This window comes from Dermacentor albipictus, chromosome 2 (assembly GCF_038994185.2).
Source record: "Dermacentor albipictus isolate Rhodes 1998 colony chromosome 2, USDA_Dalb.pri_finalv2, whole genome shotgun sequence".
NCBI lineage: Eukaryota > Metazoa > Arthropoda > Arachnida > Ixodida > Ixodidae > Dermacentor > Dermacentor albipictus.
The window spans coordinates 162629754-162647732 of NC_091822.1; the positions used below are offsets into that span (position 1 = coordinate 162629754).

At 44.3% G+C, this 17979-nt stretch overlaps 1 protein-coding gene across 7 annotated transcripts in view; it reads left to right on the top strand.

Moving 5' to 3' along the window:
• Positions 1–17979, top strand: part of LOC139056227 (contactin-1a) — a 27155-nt gene continuing 9176 nt past the window's right edge. For 5 of the 7 annotated variants that reach the window (XR_011512226.1, XR_011512225.1, XR_011512227.1 and 2 more), the window contains exons 1-5: positions 1–264; positions 4716–5003; positions 5925–6118; positions 11998–12127; positions 17217–17354. Coding sequence is in view for 3 of the 7 variants with exons in the window: in XM_070534270.1 (XP_070390371.1) it covers positions 195–264; positions 4716–5003; positions 5925–6118; positions 11998–12127; positions 17217–17354 (820 nt within the window). In the remaining 4 variants the exon portion in view is untranslated. Of the gene's footprint in view, positions 265–371; positions 514–535; positions 570–4715; positions 5004–5924; positions 6119–11997; positions 12128–17216; positions 17355–17979 lie in introns of those variants that run through there. The other 2 variants (XM_070534272.1, XM_070534271.1) reach the window with 2 other exon arrangements.

The following is a 17979-nucleotide window of genomic DNA, read 5'->3' on the forward strand; positions in this document are numbered from 1 at the left end:
TCGAAACGATTACGGAAAGAAGACAACAATAGAATAATTTTCTTTTTATTTCAAGTACTGGAATAACTTCCCGATCAGCAAAAAGTTTCAAGTTACTAAGTTCTGTTTTCTTGTTTGTTTTATGAGTGGATGCGAACGGATTAGGGATCACTGCGCGGATGTTCAACATGGCCGTAATGGACTCTTAGCATCTTATGATGTTCGGAAAAATAATCCATTATTCCTTCTTACTGATTTTACCTATCGGTGATGTGTTTTTGGAAGGTACGTACGAAGAGCTTTTTTCACTAGTTCGCCTGCTTTTAGAGCACAGATTCGCGGATTAACTGGATCATTTGAATGCGGGATCCGCTTTCAGTTAGCGAGCTGTCAAATGCCTGTGCTGCGTTTTCAGGTTCCTGACATGATACGCGCAATCTTGCGTTATTCACGAAAGCAAAGCGACACTCTGATACCAAACATTTGTGTATTACCTCACTGTCGCATTCAATGGCTGCGTTCTAACGATGTCTCGTAAGTACACCGAGGCTCCTAACTCATTTAGGTGAGGATGCGAAGGGATTCTGTAGGTAAGTGAGGAATGTAGCCGACGTTGTGTTTGTCCACGAAGCCGTGTTTAAAACACGACATCGTGTATTTATCCCGCTCCAAAAACCGCGTCACAAACTAAACTCATTCTTTGTTTGTGCCAGAAATGACTGCGTTTGTATCAGTCGTTGAAATCTGTACGATCCACCGATTTCATAATAGTAGGTGCTGTACGAGTACGATCATTCATCAATTTTTTTCCTGAACTGCAAGCCACGCTTACGAGCTTGACGATTATTTATAAATACGTGTAAATATTTGCGCCTTGCTAGCTTGCGAGTTTTGAGTTTAAAGAACGGCTAATTTTCGAAAAACTTATTGCCGGTACCGGGGGTTCTAATAACAGTTTACAAGGACCAGTGAGCACTGTTCTTATCACCGTATCACAGTTATTATTGGTATTATCAGGCTATCTAGGTAACCTGATAATACCGTTTGACGTTAACCATGTGAAGGCGTTTACATTTGAAAGACTTGACGTTGCAAGTCACTATCCTAAATTTGCTAGTGTTCGCTGTTGCGTTGGCTGTTGCGTTGACGGACACCCAAATTTTTATTGACGTTCTCGTGACACTTATTGCGGCTGTCTGGTCCCCTCGTACTTCCGAAACAAATAATTTCGGGCGTTTAAATCCTTATTAATGAAGCAACTTTTTGAGAGCATTGCATGCATGAGAGAAAGGTGCTGTTCCAGAGCAGGTATGAGCTGTGGCTTTAAAAAATAGACTTTCGCATACTGCGCACATGATTACGATTTATTCAGCTACCATTCTCTCAATTCTGTAGGCAAAATATTTCGCACGTGCGTTCATGTGCATCGAAACATAAATTGAGGAGATGCCTCAGGAGGCCTGGCGTGGGCCGATTATGGGTTATCTGGCATGCATAAGACGGACATGCATGATTCGGATAACCATGCAAGGATAGCTAATCCTGCAGTTATATTGCTGAATATGTGACTGAAAATATTTAGGCAAAATATTTTGTTTGCTCACTAGGCATCTCTAGCTTAACATAGTCTAACAATAGGCGTTGCTTGAGAGCGATAGCAGTTGTGTGCTTCCAAATTAGCGACAGCTGCATCTGTTGCAGGTGTGTTGCCTTGGAAACTTGCACTGGATATCTGTGCTGAGCTGTGCAAATCTTAGCCAACAGGCTACCCCTTATCAGCAGTGCCAGGCATGCGTCAACATGTTGTGTGTACCATATAATGCATTTGACAAGTTGTGAGTGGCCATTAAAAGTGATGTTTATCTCCATGGGGGTCAGAAAAGTAGTGCATTTCGCCATAACAAATGCAAGTAGTACTATGGCTTGTGGTCAACTGGGCCCATCACTTTCTTGTCTACAAAGCATTTCCTCAGTGCTTACACTTCATGTAGTTTTGTGTCATTTTGCATCAATTAAAATTTGTTTCTTCTTATTTCATTACTTGTCCATACTATTAGCACACATAGCTGTCATGGGGACGTATTGGTGGATGGTCACTTTCGGAGATGTCACTTTCAGTGCATACCGATTGGCTGGTTGAGCAAAACCTCACAAATCGTCCAACACGCTGTGTACTATGTCGTGCAAAAGTGTTAGTATCACCAAATGTGATCATCCCAAGAATCATCCCATGTCAAGCTTCAGAAAATTGCTTGTCCTAGCTAAAAGGGGATGTGCAAACAAGTTGAATGCATAATGGCCTGCATGCACAGTATCAATGCAACAAAGATTAAGCGTACATGCTTGTAAGTAGCTATGCTATGAGATGCACGCAACATGTGATAAGGTTACGCGAGAAAATTTGCTGTAATGCTACCATAATATTGCTGGTATTAACCAAATAGATTGTGGTAAATTCTGTGGAAATAGCTGAAGCTGGTTCACTTTTTAGCATGATTCTCTTAGGTGTTCTGGGCAGTATACAGGAATTACACATTGTATAGGAATTTTCACCTTACACACTTGTTACTCTGTTTGTATTGCTCTGGCTTGGTATTGGCTAACGCTCCAGTCTTCATACACAAATACCCAAGAAACCAGATTGGCAGAAGACGTTCGCTGCAGTAGCTCAAGTGTAGGGCGTAGCAGTCGTTATGTGGAAGATGTGGATTCAAGTCTTTCTGTCACAAATCATATTTTTGTCCCCCTCCATTTTCTTTGTAGCCTCACATTTCTCATTACTCATCTCGCCATCTTGCATTTTCTTCCAGAGTCTAATAAGGCATTGATTATTTGGAACGCTGATATATACAAGTATGTACAGTATGTCTTACAGACATTATGTATGTATACTATGCTTTGTTCATCCGTGAAAGCACATATTCCATAAGGACATGGAATAAGTCACATGCTGCTATAGGACTATTTCACACCGCGCCGTTCATGCAGATTTGTTGCGAATGCTTCATTTTTCTTTGCGTCGCTCAAGCAGCAGCTCGAGCCTACCGTTTTTCTCCAAAGAAGCTTTGCCGCCTTTCTCGTACGGTGCACACCGCTTCATGCATTGATCTCCCACCTGTGCCAATTTGCCTGTTTGATTATTTGAATTTCTATGTTTCAGTTAAATAGACCAGCTTAATTTCCCTGTGCCTTTCCAGGCCTCATTGCCTTTTGGGTTCGTGTAGTTGTAATTAACAAAAAAATATAGCCCTCCAAGATAGTGGAAATTTGGACTTGTTGATTCGTGATATTCATGGTATTATATAGCACAGAGGGAACAACCATAAAAATAAGGACAAGACGACACACAAAGTGCAAACTTCCAGCAAAGGTTTCTTTTTCAGAACGTAATTTTATGTGCTCGCACTAAGCCACCATGCATGCACAAATGATAACCTCCTAAGATAAGCAAGTTCCTTATCGGAAAGGTTAGCCCTTCATCAGAAAATGTGTCATTCCCCGGTGTGCAAAGGTGCCTCGACTTGAAAGGTTCAGTCGTGTCCACCGTCTCTAGGAGAGCGCCACTTCTTGACTAAAATAAACAAACACTCTGTTTCTGTGTCTTGGCGATTCCTGCAGTGAAGGCTGGTATAACGGGAGGATACCTTTCACTTTATTCTATTCCTTTGTTGTCATTCACCATTCATGGTCGATCAATCCCAGGGATAATATGGGCAGAGCGTAGCTTGAGCCGCTGGGGAAGCATGAAAAGGAATAGCATTAGAACAAAAATTGTCACGTTATTCCAGCAGAGGTCTCCAAGAAGGTTTATTGATTTTGAGGCTTTTGAGTAGGGACTCACAGTGCCCAGTAGCAAAATTACAGCTCTGGATCTATTGAGGAACATCATTGAAGTCATAGAGTTTCTGACTTGAATTACGAGAAAGAACTCTGGAGGCTGCAATGGTTAACTACCATAGGAATGATGCACAGATACGTCTAATCTTCGTGCCTGTGGCTTCAGACACTTATTTTGCCTCTTTCTTTATTATACTTTATCTTTCTAAATTTTCAAGCAATCATAGTTTTCTAAACTGAGCTAGACAGTTAGTCTCTGCACATGCATAATTGTTGCAAATTGTTTTCATTTACGTTGCGCTGTGTACAAAGTACGTAGAGACAAAGTGCATAGTATGGGACAAACAGACGAAAGGGGATCGTATGAGGACATAAACAATTGAAGAATGAAGCAGGGGGAGTGGTAAAAGGGTGCTAGATGTACTTTTTGTTTCCTTTTTGTTGGTGTGAAACTAAGGCCTAAATTACTATATAAGAGGGGGGTAGGGGTCAGCGCTCGGGGCTGTAGGGGCAGTGTCCCTCCTCTCCACCTACTGCAATGGAATCTATAGGGTGTTCGCCACCGCTGCCCCTTCCGATTCCAGAGCCCCTGGCCAAAAGGATGAAGTTTAGGCAAATCCATGTACTATTGATTTATGCCTGTGCTGGCTGAACTGTCATGCTTGCAGCTCCTATAGGCACTAGTGCCAGAGGAAGCTCAATAGTGAAAGTTTTTGTAGGAAGCTTGATGGTTGAAGCGCAGTAATTGTATCAGCCGTCTAGCAGTGCTGCCTTCTAGTTTTTGTAATCACGGTAGTATGCTGAGTAGAGGAACGCTTAAGAACACGAGTGTAAAGCCTGCTCTGTGTAGCTGCTGTTCAGGCCCAGTCATTTCTTGTGTCCTGCTTGTCACCCCGCAGCTTTGCGCCACCACTCTTCCACTGGGCTGCTGCCAAGCGTCATTGAAGGGGACCTAGGCTCGCGTTTCACGCTCCAGTGCAACCTTAGCCGGCCCCACCACCACAATCAAGCTCAGCGCATTGTCTGGCTGAAGGACGGTCGTGGCCTGGGCCCCGAGCTCAGCTGGACGGTGTACGAATACCGCGGTGACCTGGTGTCGTCGGGGCTCCTGTTGAGCGACGCCGGAAACTACTCCTGCTACCTCGACACGCCGCATCCACATACCAGCGCTCAGCTCATTGTCCGTAGTGAGTGCATTCGGAATCCCTTAAAGGGGGATGTGGGGCTAAAGTCGCGATTTTGTTTCATGATAATGTTGATAAATGAAAAAGATAGTTTTCTGAATTTTTATGGTCAACATCAGCCACTATGAGCTCTTGAATACTAATGAGGTGTTTCCCCTAAAAGTGGCCGACCCTGTACAAGTATGCAATATGTGCAGTTGACAACAAAATTTTACGGACCACGGAATATTGGAAATTGTTGAATTTCGAGTGGCCTGTAACAGCAGCCAGTAAAACCGCACATCACAATGCTGTTCGCAGTAGAGGCTAGAAATGCGACTACCAGGCTGCATTGTGAGGCTGTGGAGATATTCAGCTTTTTTCTCTCTTTTTTTTCCGGTCCCGTGGTTTATAAAATTTTGTGAACTGTACTTGTACTGTACTTCTCGTACTGTATTTTCTGGTCTAAAAGTCGCACCTTTGTATAAGTTGCGCCTCACTCAAAACGGCAGTTTTTCCGGGGGTGGAAACACACATAAGGTGCATCTGTCATTTGGTAAGCAATTTAAAGACTCGTTGAGGATCAGGTCGTGAGAAAGTGTTCCGCTGGCACATGGTTAACGAGTCTGCGGCGACACACGCCAAGTGCGCAGCAACAACGGCAACGAGTGCAATGAAGTGTAGTTGCTGTGCGTGGCAGAAGGTGACGCGCAGTGGGGCGTCATTTGATGCCCGCTCGATACAGGGGGCGTGGTCATAGCATTCATTTTGAGCATTCCGATTTTGACTGCATATAGGTCGCACCGTTCTATAAGATGCACCGATAAAAATTCAGAAAAAATATACGGCACTTATACACCAGTAAATACAGTACTTGTCATAGTGTCAAGCTGTTCTTTGGTAACCGCACACAGTTATGCTAATTTTGTATGCTTTCCTTCCCAGCTCCCCCAGGACGCCTGTCAAACATAACAGTCCATCCGTCGACTGTTGTAGCCACTGTAAGGTGGCACGTCACCAGTGACGGAGGCTGCCCCCTCTCCCATTTCACTTTGGCCTACCAGCCTACGCAGGAGCCGCCGGCCAATAGCTCAGCCGCAGTCCACCACTACTTCCCTGTGCACATCAGTCCTGCCGCTGTGAGTACTGAAGTTGAACAATGACCCTCTATGCAAAAGGACAGTCAAAGGGTCGTCAGAAAAGTCTTGACATTTTTCTTTTGGAAGAGCTGAAATCCTTGCTTGGGGCATTTGTGGCTCTGAGATGACGAGGCATTTTTTCTGAATCTACCCTTAAAAGGCCCCCACCCCACCAGGCCACATAGCAAATTTTTTTTTATACATTGGAAGTTGTTACGCGCCCTCTTTGGATCATTCTAAAGCAAACATTCTTCAAATTGGTTGCTTAATAGCCGAGTTAAAAATATTTCAGTGCCGCGAACCCATGATTCCAGGAGGCTAGCGTCACTGCAAACAAAGACACTCTCTCTGCTTGCCCTGTATAGCCCCCAAGCCGAATTCCTTCCCTGCGTTCTCCCACACCGGAGCTAGATGATCGCTTGACGCATACGTAATGGCCCCACCTTCTTTTTTCTTTTCTCGCCCTCTCTTGCTGCACGGCGCACGTCCGCTGGTGGTCACATGCACGAGCTGTTCTGTTTGTCTCGTTTCGCGCAGCACACAATTTTGCGTGCTGTGCACAAGAACACCTGACTAGCGGCGTAAGTCAGTGCTACACGAATTCTGAGGTAGACACAAGCAGATCACAGAACATAATCATGCGCTGGAACGTAGTAGAAAATGTTGCACGTGCTGCACGTGCTCTCAGCACGTGCGACTGCACGACATGGGAACAAGCAGATATTCGGTTTGTGTTTTTTATTTCTCTAAAACTTTAATTCATCTGTTGAAGCAACAGATTACACAAATAACAGATGTTGCCTTGAGTAATTCTCGGGAGTGTCACGGATCACTGTGAGCGACATCACAGCATATACATGCACGTAGGTGCACTTGCTGATGTACGACATCGCCCCGTCTGGAGCGCGGCATCTGTGAAGAGAAGGGCAAACGGCGTTCAGTTTGAAATTCCAGCTATTCCCGCAGTGTGTACCATGTAATTCTTAGCAAACGTGGTCATGAGCGCGCATTGTATGCACTGCACTAGTCAGCTCAAAATAGCCATAGCTGGTGAGGGGGCCTTTAATCAGAGTGGAGGATTATAGGACACTGGTACAGACTAACATCTCCATAGCGGATTAAAGCATGTTGTTGTGCTTCTTCAGGACCTTTGGACTGTGTGAGAGGCTGGGCAGTCAAACCTGTCTATAGTAGACATCCTTGAATTTGACTCCGGTTAATTGGATTTTTCGGTCAGTTCAATCCTGAGTGATGGTCCCACCCATCATCCATGCATTTCTATGAGCTCGAACTTTCGTTATTTTGATCCTAGAATTGGCCTTCGCCAGAAAATTCAAACTTGACTCTTGCTTGACTCCAATGGTGACCCCAGTAGCGAACCCTTTAATGGCGATGTATGTCTTGGTGAAGCTTAGGGTTCATTAAATGTATTGAAGACATGTCATCCCCGCTGAAAAAGCTTCTTTTGTCGTGCCCTAGGAAGATTTTCTAGCACGAACAGTAGCTGGCAACGAATGATTACAGTTAATTTATCAGGGTGTCTACCAACCGGGAAAACCAGGAATTCTCAGGGATCTTGAGTAGTCTGGAAAAACTCAGGGAAAACTCAGGGAATTTGTGCCTCTATCAGGGAAAATTAGCTGTAATTTTATTGAAAGGGTCGAAAGTCGCGGTAATGCTGGCTTGAGTAACAGACAGGAATCGTAATGAATCGCCCTTGACGTCCTGTCGTTGCTGGAGGAGTTGCCAGTGTACAGTCAACTACCGACTTTCCGGATGCTCGATAATGCGGACGATTTCGCGGCACCACCACGTGCCCCATAGAGTCAGGGTGTAAGAACGTCTGAAATTTCGGACGCAAGAATCCTTCGCCGTCCGATTTTCCCGACTTTTTGCCGTGACCGCAAGTCCTAAACGGCATTAAAAGCCACCACTGCTGCCATTTTCATTACCTTGCCACCTGAAACCGGCGCTCTCGCACGCAGATCCGTTGGCAGCCGTATCCACCACTGCAGCAACGCTAGGCCTAGCTGCTTCGACGTTCGCTATGAAGCTTCTTGCCATTGGGTGCCGTGTTTTTAATTGAAATTCACTGCTGTCAGCAATGGCATGAACTCCGCCTTTGCGGTCCTTGCGATTGGCTTAGAAGCTTGGAAAGCACGGTGCGTTGCATAATGTCGGTTCCTGAAAGTCAGCTTTGCCTCTGTACAGAAATGTTCCTTGGTGAAGCATACACAAAAAATTGCAGTGAAGCATAAGTGTGGGAAGGGGCTATTGCCATGGGACACAGTATGTATTCCTTAATTATACACGCGTGCACCCGGTATTTCCTGTCACAGTACGAGCACCGATATGCCTAATACGTGTACCGACAGGCCTTCAGAGCGTTTTCGAATGTGCCTGTGGCGGTTTGAGCCCTTAAGGGCAGAAAATGACATGCATTTATTATTTTCCAACTGGCCGATTTTTCGGACGTTTTCGCGGCCCCTAAGAAGTTAGAAAACTTGGACATGGACTGTGCAACTAACCAAGAAGATGGTTCAAATGGTCCATGGGGCGAACGAGTGGCAGAAGGAGTATAAGAACAGAAAGGACCTACGCATTGACGAATGAATGGGAAAGGAAGCATGCTGCCGCCATTTCGAAGGAGCTTGAGCTCAAAAAACAAAGTGTTGGCTGATGCCGAGATGCAAGTGTCCCTCATCAAAACCAAAATGAACTCTTAAAAGCAGTGAAACACAACACTGAGGCGTCGTGCATGGGCTGAGAGTATGTCAGGACAGTTGAGGTTGACTTTTGAGCGGTTGAGAGATAATCTCATATGTGACAAAGTTCAGGCCTTATACCACTGAGCTTGCTATCAGTTGATAGAAATAGCTCATATTTGAAAATATTTGATTTTGTATGCATCTCCTTTTTTATTCGTATTTGAGAATGTCCGACTCGATTTGTAATTTTATTTAAATACATTTTATTTGCTGTGCATTTTACTAACCCCTCCCTTCTGTTCTCTTTTTGAATAACATGAACACTACTTCTTAGTATTCAAATTGGATTAAGTCGTTTTTTGTTTTTTTTTTTAATTTTTTCATATGCTTAGTAGAGAGTGACAGCATCGGGCAATATGGTTTCAGCTCGTCTTGACATAAAACATAGTTCTGCACCACTCAGGGAATTTCGAAAAGGCACTCAGGGAAAACCTGGAAAACTCAGGGAATTTGGAAATGTCAACTTGTTAGACACCCTGTTTATGCATTTCCAGAGCTTTGTAAGAAACAGAGAATATACAGCGAGCAAAAGAGAACAGGACAAGGAATGCTAGTATCTTCCCTGTACTATTCTCTTTTACTTTCTGAATATTTCGTTTCTTTCGAAGCGATGGAGATGCAGCAGCTATCAGAAATTCAACCAGCCCAGCTTTCTACCATAAATGGTTACAGTATTTAACCAATTCTAACACTTTCTTATTCTTCAGAGCTAATTGGTTCAGAAATTGCCAGTATGGTGCAATCGAATTCAAAACCAAAACTGTGTTTCCAGCCTTCCCAACAGGCTACTGTCGGAACCAGCCTAGCCAGTGTCATCACATGGTCCGTGAAAGTGAACTTTTGTATCGTCAACTTGATTTTGATAATCATTGGAGGATGTGTTCAGGAAAAATATTCTAAGGACAGGTGCCAAATTTTATTATTCTAGAAAACTTCTTGAGCGTTACTGATTTTCAAATGTTGAAATGACTATGATTAGTTGCAAAAACGATCATTCTAAAACGACAAAAAATGTGATATTCTTGTGTACTATATATTATTAGAGAGGCACAAACTACGTCACTGTACGGCTGTTTTGTACAATCTCCGCAGCTTTTATTGAAAAAGAAAATTGCATAATTGGCTTCACGAGGAATTGAACTTCCACCTTCTAGCCCAAATATCTATTCTCATGTAAAAGAATTTTGGAATCTGAAAGTTTGAGTCCACAGTTGCATTCTGCATAAAATTCTACAGCAGTAAGGACCCTACTCATAAGTCATCCTTTTCTTATACAAGAACAGTAGTTTTTGCAATCACGGACTTTTGTGAAAGAACACTAACTAAGAAAAACGGTTCCAAAAGTTCCGAAGTGTGTCATCTTATTCAAATTGCATCTGTCATAATTAAAACTGTCCTGCAGTATATGTTGGGCCTCCTTCTTCAATTTGGCTTTGTTCCGTGGCAATAGCTGCAAGCTTTCCTTTTTCCGAGCCACTTTTGAGCTGTCAGGGGCCCTGGCTTTTGCCCATTGAAAGCACCGCCTGGTGCTGGTGCTTCCAATTACTGCCTGGAAAAATTGAAGAGCGATCACAGTTGCATAGAAAAGCCAAACAAGGTCTCCAAAAGCGGACCTTCAGTTCAAGCGAAATTAGTGCCAAGAGAAATGGCACGAAATTGGCCCTGGGCGTGGCAGAGCGAAGTTGTTGCGGCAGCTATAAAAAAAGAAAAGAAAACGGACCATTGCTGTCTTCATTTCTCCTTGGATGCCTTCTTCTCACATTGTGCGTGATTCTTATTGCTGCGACCATCAGTTAGCATGCGGTATTCGTCCTTGCCCTCAACATAAACTGCAGAGCTTTGTCGTTAGCAGTTTCAGGTTTTACATCCGTGGTTGTTTTGTCTTGAGGCTTGTCGGACTCCTTGGTTTTGTTACTTTGCACTGAATTGCTGGACAGCCAATGATTGTTGCAGCTTGCAAGCTGTTGCAGTTGGCATTTACAGAAATTTGCGGCAGTATTGCGCACAGACTGAGTGTGGAATGTTGTTGTTGCGCTGTCCACTTTGGAACATTAAACTGTGAGGTGGGACAATTTGATTTGAGTACTGGCTGTTATATTCCTCCACGCTCTTGAGGTAAGTAGATGTGCACATTCATCTATCTTGCTGCTGCTTCACTGTCCTGGTAGATCTTGGGCAGTGTTTACATCTACCACCCAGGAGTGGAAGATGAACCCTAAGGAAAGTGCCATGTCTTGAAATGTTGGTCACCGAGGCTCATCAAGCCGCAGAAGGCCCGGCGACCATTTTCTCCGACTCACACACGGCGATCAGGGCTTTCTTGTCTGCTCTAGTTTTTAAACATGCAGCCGGCATTGTCAACGGTTCCTTTCATAGTACTACTGGCGAAGAAACTGGAGGTCATAGCATAGCATAGCCCGGCCCACGTGAACAATATAACTAACCAAGTGAGTTGCAACCCTAGTGAGCGGGCCAACTGCCTCGCGCTTGAATTCATGAACCATGCCTGAGCTAATGGTCCGGCTCTACCGCAGGATTGTCCCTTCAAAGATCCTCTTACCACCTATCACGAAATTACGTCGCGTTACAGACAAAGCAGGAGGAAATTCCCTCCCCCCAGCTCGAAACTGAACAGGGTTCAGGCCGTTACTTTAAGGCTCTTACAGACGAGGTCGTATCTCACCCCGGAGCGCTTAGTTGGATAGACTCCAACTTCCCACAGTCATGCTCCAAATGCGGTCATGCATGCTTCGCCTTTGCCCACATGCTCTGGCTGCGCATGTACAATGCGCGCTCCGAACTTCAATAAAAGTCCAAGTGGCACGCCTTGCTGAAGAACTCAAAATTCACGCACCAACTACAGGCCATCCAGAGGGCCTGCAACGTCGCAGAGACGCCTCCCAGTCTCATCGTGGGCGGAGCCACCAAATTGATGGGGAGCTTTCGGCTCCGCTAATCATGTTCCTCAGGACACTTCAATAAAGTTCTTGTCAATTGAGGCACTGACCAATGTTTTTAAAGGAGTGGTACTCTTGTTGTTGTGTTTGCTTCTTTAACAGCAACCCAGCATCCTTTTAACATCGCACTTTCTTTTTATGATGGACTATGCAGCGACAGTTCTTTGTGTACCACCTGGAGCCGGGTACCCCGTACATGTTCCGCATGTGGGCTTCTAACCGCCTGGGTCCCGGAGAGGCCACAACGGTATACGCCTCCACCTCGAAGCCGCTCGACCCCGCAGGTGCAGTTAAATCTTCGTATTAACATTTTCACTGTGATATGGGTCACAGATGGCTCACAGTAGTTGTTCCCCCTGTGCAGCTGTGCAGTGCCTTCCTACACAAGTGGCATTTTTGCTAAAAATCAACGGAGAAAAAAAAAATTCTTGTTGTTTCTGATCTGATGGGGTGTGGGGCTATCTCTGTACACCTTGCAAAATTTTAAAAGGAGCACATTTTCCTGGGGACGTAGTCTGTAGGAGTCCACTTAGTGGACTGTCCATTTCAGCCACTGCTGATTGGGCAGGGCCGCTCGTATCCTCCTCGCTCGTACAGCTGCATCCAATCAGCAGTGACTGAAGTGGACAGTCCACTAGGTGGACTCTTATACAATACCCTCTGGTGACTCGCCTGTGGGTCACAACACACCAGAGAAATATGGCATCTGACCACCCGATGGGTGACCACACACAAATATTGCTACTTCAAGAACTGCTAACGCAGTGTACGTGTTACGTAAGACAACTTTGTGGACAGCGAATAGTATCGAAAGCAGGGGCCATATCGTGGTAAGATTACCTTTTTCCAATTCCATACTTTTCATTTCATACACCCTGTTGACTGGCCAATCCTGGTGATTGCTGGGGCTGACTTTGTGAAAGCCAGTGACAAAGGGCAAAGAAAAAAAATCAAAAATGGATTTTTTTTTTTTTTACAAAATATGGCTCCAATGTTGGCGAACAGCACTGTCACTCAGAGCTGTCTTAATTCTGGAAACATGAAGGTCTATTGTTCTCTCATCCTGCTATGGCTGACTGGTGTTCAGATGTTTAGGTGTCGGCCTCATAGGCGGAGAGTTTTCATATTTCATGGGGAGGGGGCGACCAGCTTTCCGAACCCCATATATGTATATACATACAGTGAAACCTCGTTAAACCGTAGTTGGCCGGAGCTCGGAAAAAGTATGTACTAAACAGTAGTACTGCTTAACCGAAATACCACGAGATAGCCCACTTATCTGTCAAAAACGGAACTCAGAGTGAGTGCGATGAAAGGGGAAAAAACAAGCAGTATTTATTCACTTCACGCAACAAAAGTGTTATTTTCGTTTGATGCTGAGGCAGCCTAGCAGCGACGACAGCGGCCTCAAACTTACTGAAGCTGCGAGCCAGCTTTTCAGCCAGGCCCCTCTCCTCGGCAAACACTCGCATGGCAGATTCCTCGTTGGCGTTGCATGTTCTCCATGCACAGGCATGGTAGCGCTGCAGAAGTAGAAGTCATGGGCCACCTTTTCATTGTGGGGTGCTGTTCTCATCGTGACGATTGTGTTATGAGGCTGACGTAACGCACAGCTTCTACCCCTGTCAGGCCTGAATCGCCTGTGCTTTTACTTTCCGTGTCGTTCTCATCGCTGTCGCTAGTCCACACTTCGGCAAGAACAGAGGCAAAGATGGCGAAAAGTAAAACCTTGTAGCTGACATCTCTTTGCGGTCGCAGCAGCGCCACTAGGCAACTTCTTCGCATTCCAAATGCCACACACCGTACTCAACAGCAGCTCCCTGTCCCAGCGCCGACTTCATGTCACATTCGATAGCATGAACAATGTCTAATTTTTCTTATATGCTGAGCACCCAGCGTCTTTTTTATTTGAGCTTCGGCATGGCGCAAGTCCTAGGTTGCACGATTCCACAAAGCTCTCTCATAGAACAAAGAACGCTCTCTGGCACAGCGCCGAAATGTTGTTGATATTGATGTGGCTTCACACGCAAACGCGCAGGGCACTTGGAGGCCATTGTTCTGATCTTTGAGGCTTGTTGTTTTGCCCAATGGAGACGACGCACCGCCATGTTTGCGCGACGAAATGTTTATGTTGATGTGGCTTCACACGCAAACGCGCAGGGCGCTTGGAGGCCATTGTTCTGATCTCTGAGGCTTGTTGTTCTGCCCAATGGAGAAGACGCACAGCCATGTTCGCGCGACTATGTGTTAACCGATACATACGCAATAAGCTGGTACGGTTTATGCGGATACAAAACACATTAAGGTAAATGGCCGCTGAGTTGGGGATTTGACTACTACTTTTTAAACGAAACTACTGTTTAAGCGGGTATGGTTTAACGAGGTTTTACTATATATATATATATATATACATACACACACACACCGTTCAATTTTACGGCCCAAGTCCTCTCAGTGCTGTAATCTTCCTTCGTGTAATTGTCGTGTACTTGGCTATCACTAATACCTCTTCACCCTTAAGGCGAAACGCCAGCCTTTCTTTCTTTTTTTTCTTTTTCTGTGAGTTCGAGTAAAAGCGTTGCTGCGCATGACTGCTGTTCATTCTGATTTCAAGTGAATCCAGCTTAGCCTCATTTTGCTTACTGAGTGAATTATACACTGTTCCCTAACTATCATACACCAAGACTTAAAACAAAGAGCAGTTATGTTACTCGAAGAAAACCTGGTGCATATTGTTTCCAGTACAGTGGAGTAGCCACCAGTAGTTCTTTCGTTACAGGGATTTATTTGTTTATTATTTATTTATTTACAGAATACCTGCGTCGCCTCAAAGTCATTATCGCTAGGGGGACAGGTAGAGAAAGATGTATTAAATATTTCACAGAAATAAGTAAAGAATGTATAAATTTAGGTAACATCAAGGTGGGAGCACACAGTAAGTGAACATTTTGAAGTGCAATAGAAAATTGAAACAAAATTAAGACAGTAATGCATTGCCGTAAACACAGACGGGAATGAAAATAGTGATTATCAGATATTGAAACACATTCCTACGGTAACGAATTCCAGTCTGCCACAGTTTGTGGAAAAAAAGGATTTGGCAAAACAGTGCGTATTACAGCTGTATTTTCGCACCTTCTTTGAGATTTAATTCGGTAATTGCAATTAATTGTCTCACTCGCAAAGTACTGTCCTAATTTTCAAAATGTCAATGAGGAATTTGTAGGCACCCAAAATGACATCTAGCGGTGGTGTTTTCAGCGACATACTAATTGCGTACAATTTTTTCCAATTGGCAAAGAAACCTCACGAAGTATGAAAAATACCACGTGAGTGCACTCTCGCCCACATCATAAGGCAGCGCCCTCAAATAAGCTGTTTGAAAGTGATTGCGCTGCCTGTGGCAAACCCAGAGAGGTAGCACATCACCTTGATAATGGTACGGAAGGAGTACCAACAGCAGGTTTTGCGTTTTGCAGCTATTCCTTCCTCTCATTTCTACGCCACACTTATCCATCTCTCAAGGCCGACTGATCAGATTGATAACAAAAGCCCCTTGATAACGGTGCCGAAGCACCGCTCTGACCACGCACAAAATGTGAAAAGCAATGTAATAGGCATAGAATGTTTCAAAATCCCGGCTTTACTTGCCCCGCATCGAAAGAGTGCTCGCGAAGCTGTATTTTGCACCAGCAACTTGCTTCGGACCAAAGCCAAATTAAAGTGTCCATTTTATTTTTCATGAAAGTGTATACGTGCTGCAAGAACAGGTTCGTGTCAGAAAAATAAAAGCGAAATGAACAGACTAGGAAGCGACCAACGCGTAGGGAAAAGGCGAAACCAGTGCCTCCAAGAAAGTAAATATACCACTTCTAAATGAGCTGAATTGGCAATCACGATGTCTGCGCAAAAAAAAAGGAACACAAGAAACATCAGATTTCAGCGTGCCTTTATTATCTTTGAATTCGTAAGCTCCGTTGAACGCCAGCTGCTGCCTAGATGACGTGTTCGAATAGGTCTCCTTTTGCAGATACGCAGTACTGTGTCTGCTTTATCACATCTTCAGTGTCTGCTTTATCACATCTTCAGTGTCTGCTTTATCACATCTTCATTGGCTTTCTTGATGACCGACGGCGGAAAGGGCAAAGAAAAAAAAATCAAAAATGGAAAAAATTGTTACAAAATATGGCTCCAGCATTAGTAAACAGCACTGTCACTCAGAGCTGCCTTAATTCTGAAAACGCAAAGTCTGTTCTCTCATCCTGCTATGGGTGACTGGTGTTCAGATGCTTAGGTGTACGCTTCATGGTGAGTACCTGTGCTTCATTTCATACTTAGCAGGCAGCGCTGCGTAACGCCGTGCAAGTAGTGTGGTCATAGAAGTCTCGCTCTATACGTTTAGCAGTTCAGTTATTTTTTAGTTGTGCCGCCTCGGATGAAGTAGCTACTTCCTATATAGTATGTTACAATTGCAGAATCTGGCCATAAGGCTACATCAAATTGCATTTTAGTTGTGCACCCTTGTGCATGCACTATTCACTGTACCAATGGTTTTGGCGCAAGTGCAAGTTGTGTGTGCCACCCCACTCACTTGGTGGTAAGTAGATCTACACCTATTGCGAACTCCATGTAGTAATTGTGCCTTTTTTTGTGCAATGAAAATGACATTTACTTGACTGCATACCTATATCTTTCATATGTGCCGCACTATATTTTGGTTGTTAATGCGGGCAGTGAGAGATGTCCTTCCAGCCATTGTAGTTTATGAAACACAGTAGGGTGAGGTCGGTAAATTTTATGTTTTACTGCAAGAGCGGTGTGTGGCTCAGCAAAAAAACAAGATAGGTGGGCAAGTTAGAGTAAATTCCTTTTAGTTAGTGCAACAAGGACAAAGAAGAAGGGAACCGACAGATCACACACTGACTTGTCATTTCCTGCAATCTCTGTCTTTGCCTTGCCATGCTACCTAAAGTAATACCAGTGTCGCACAGCCACATTGGATTGCTATCGAGCCTGATTTGGATCGAAATTCTCTACTGCAGTTGGCTCCCTTCCCCAGCTTGCGCAAAGGAGCCAATCGCATAAGCTACGACACCTGTATAAGCTATGATTGCATGGCTCTCACAATGCTGAAAATGTGTCTGTGGTGTCCCAGCTCTCACCTCTCATCCTTCACTCTGTCTCTCTCTGCGGCATGGCTTGTGCAAGGGTCATGTCACGTTGACAGGCCCGTCATTCTTCAGTACGTATAAAGCAATACTAGCCTAAAAGCATAACACTGATAATGTGCTCATAGATAACAAGCAAGAAACATGGCAGCAGTGTTCTCAGTATTGAAAGAATGCTTTGCTTTTGCTTCCTCTGGTTATTTAGAAGTAGTGCAGAAGATGTTTGCTGGTGGGGATGACTTCAGCACAGCAGCATGGATGGTGGCCGTCTCGATGGTCATGGGCACCATTCTGATTCTCTCTTGCCTCAGCTGCCTCCTCATTTACAAGGAAGGCCGACATGGTGCGTTCATTTACTCATTGTTTGTTCTGAAGACTCACATGCTGATCAGTGGTGTCTCGCTTATTACACGGTCTGAGTGAAGTTATCAGATACAGTTATGTGTAGGTCTGGTCTATGGTGTTGCCACATTGAGCTTTAATAAAAACACTCTCACTTTACGTCAGGAAAAATTGGTATAAGTGAAACTTACAGTGTGACACCTTCACCCCCCTGTGAACATTCACAGAACTCAATTGGACAATTCATTTATTGAAACTTGCAGCATATCAAGCTGCATAATAATTTGGTCCCTGGCTGCCGTCTGCTATAGTTGCCTGGTCGGCTTATATGGTAGGGCAACTGCCCCGGAAAGGCAGTGATCCTGAGCACAGTCCACAAACTACAAAATTTTTCTTCAACTGTGAAGTTTGCTTTTCAATGACATTGCAATGAATCCCTGTCAGGTAGATGGCAATGTCTTTCCTTGCCTGAAGCTTGCTTCACCTTATGGATTTCTACAGAACTTGTAACAATTTTCTCGATTTGCTTGCAGTGAAACTAAGTGGAGTGTAGTGAAATGTAGCACAGCTCTGTAAAAATTTTTAAATATACAAAGTGTAGACTCTTGCAGTGAGAACACAACATT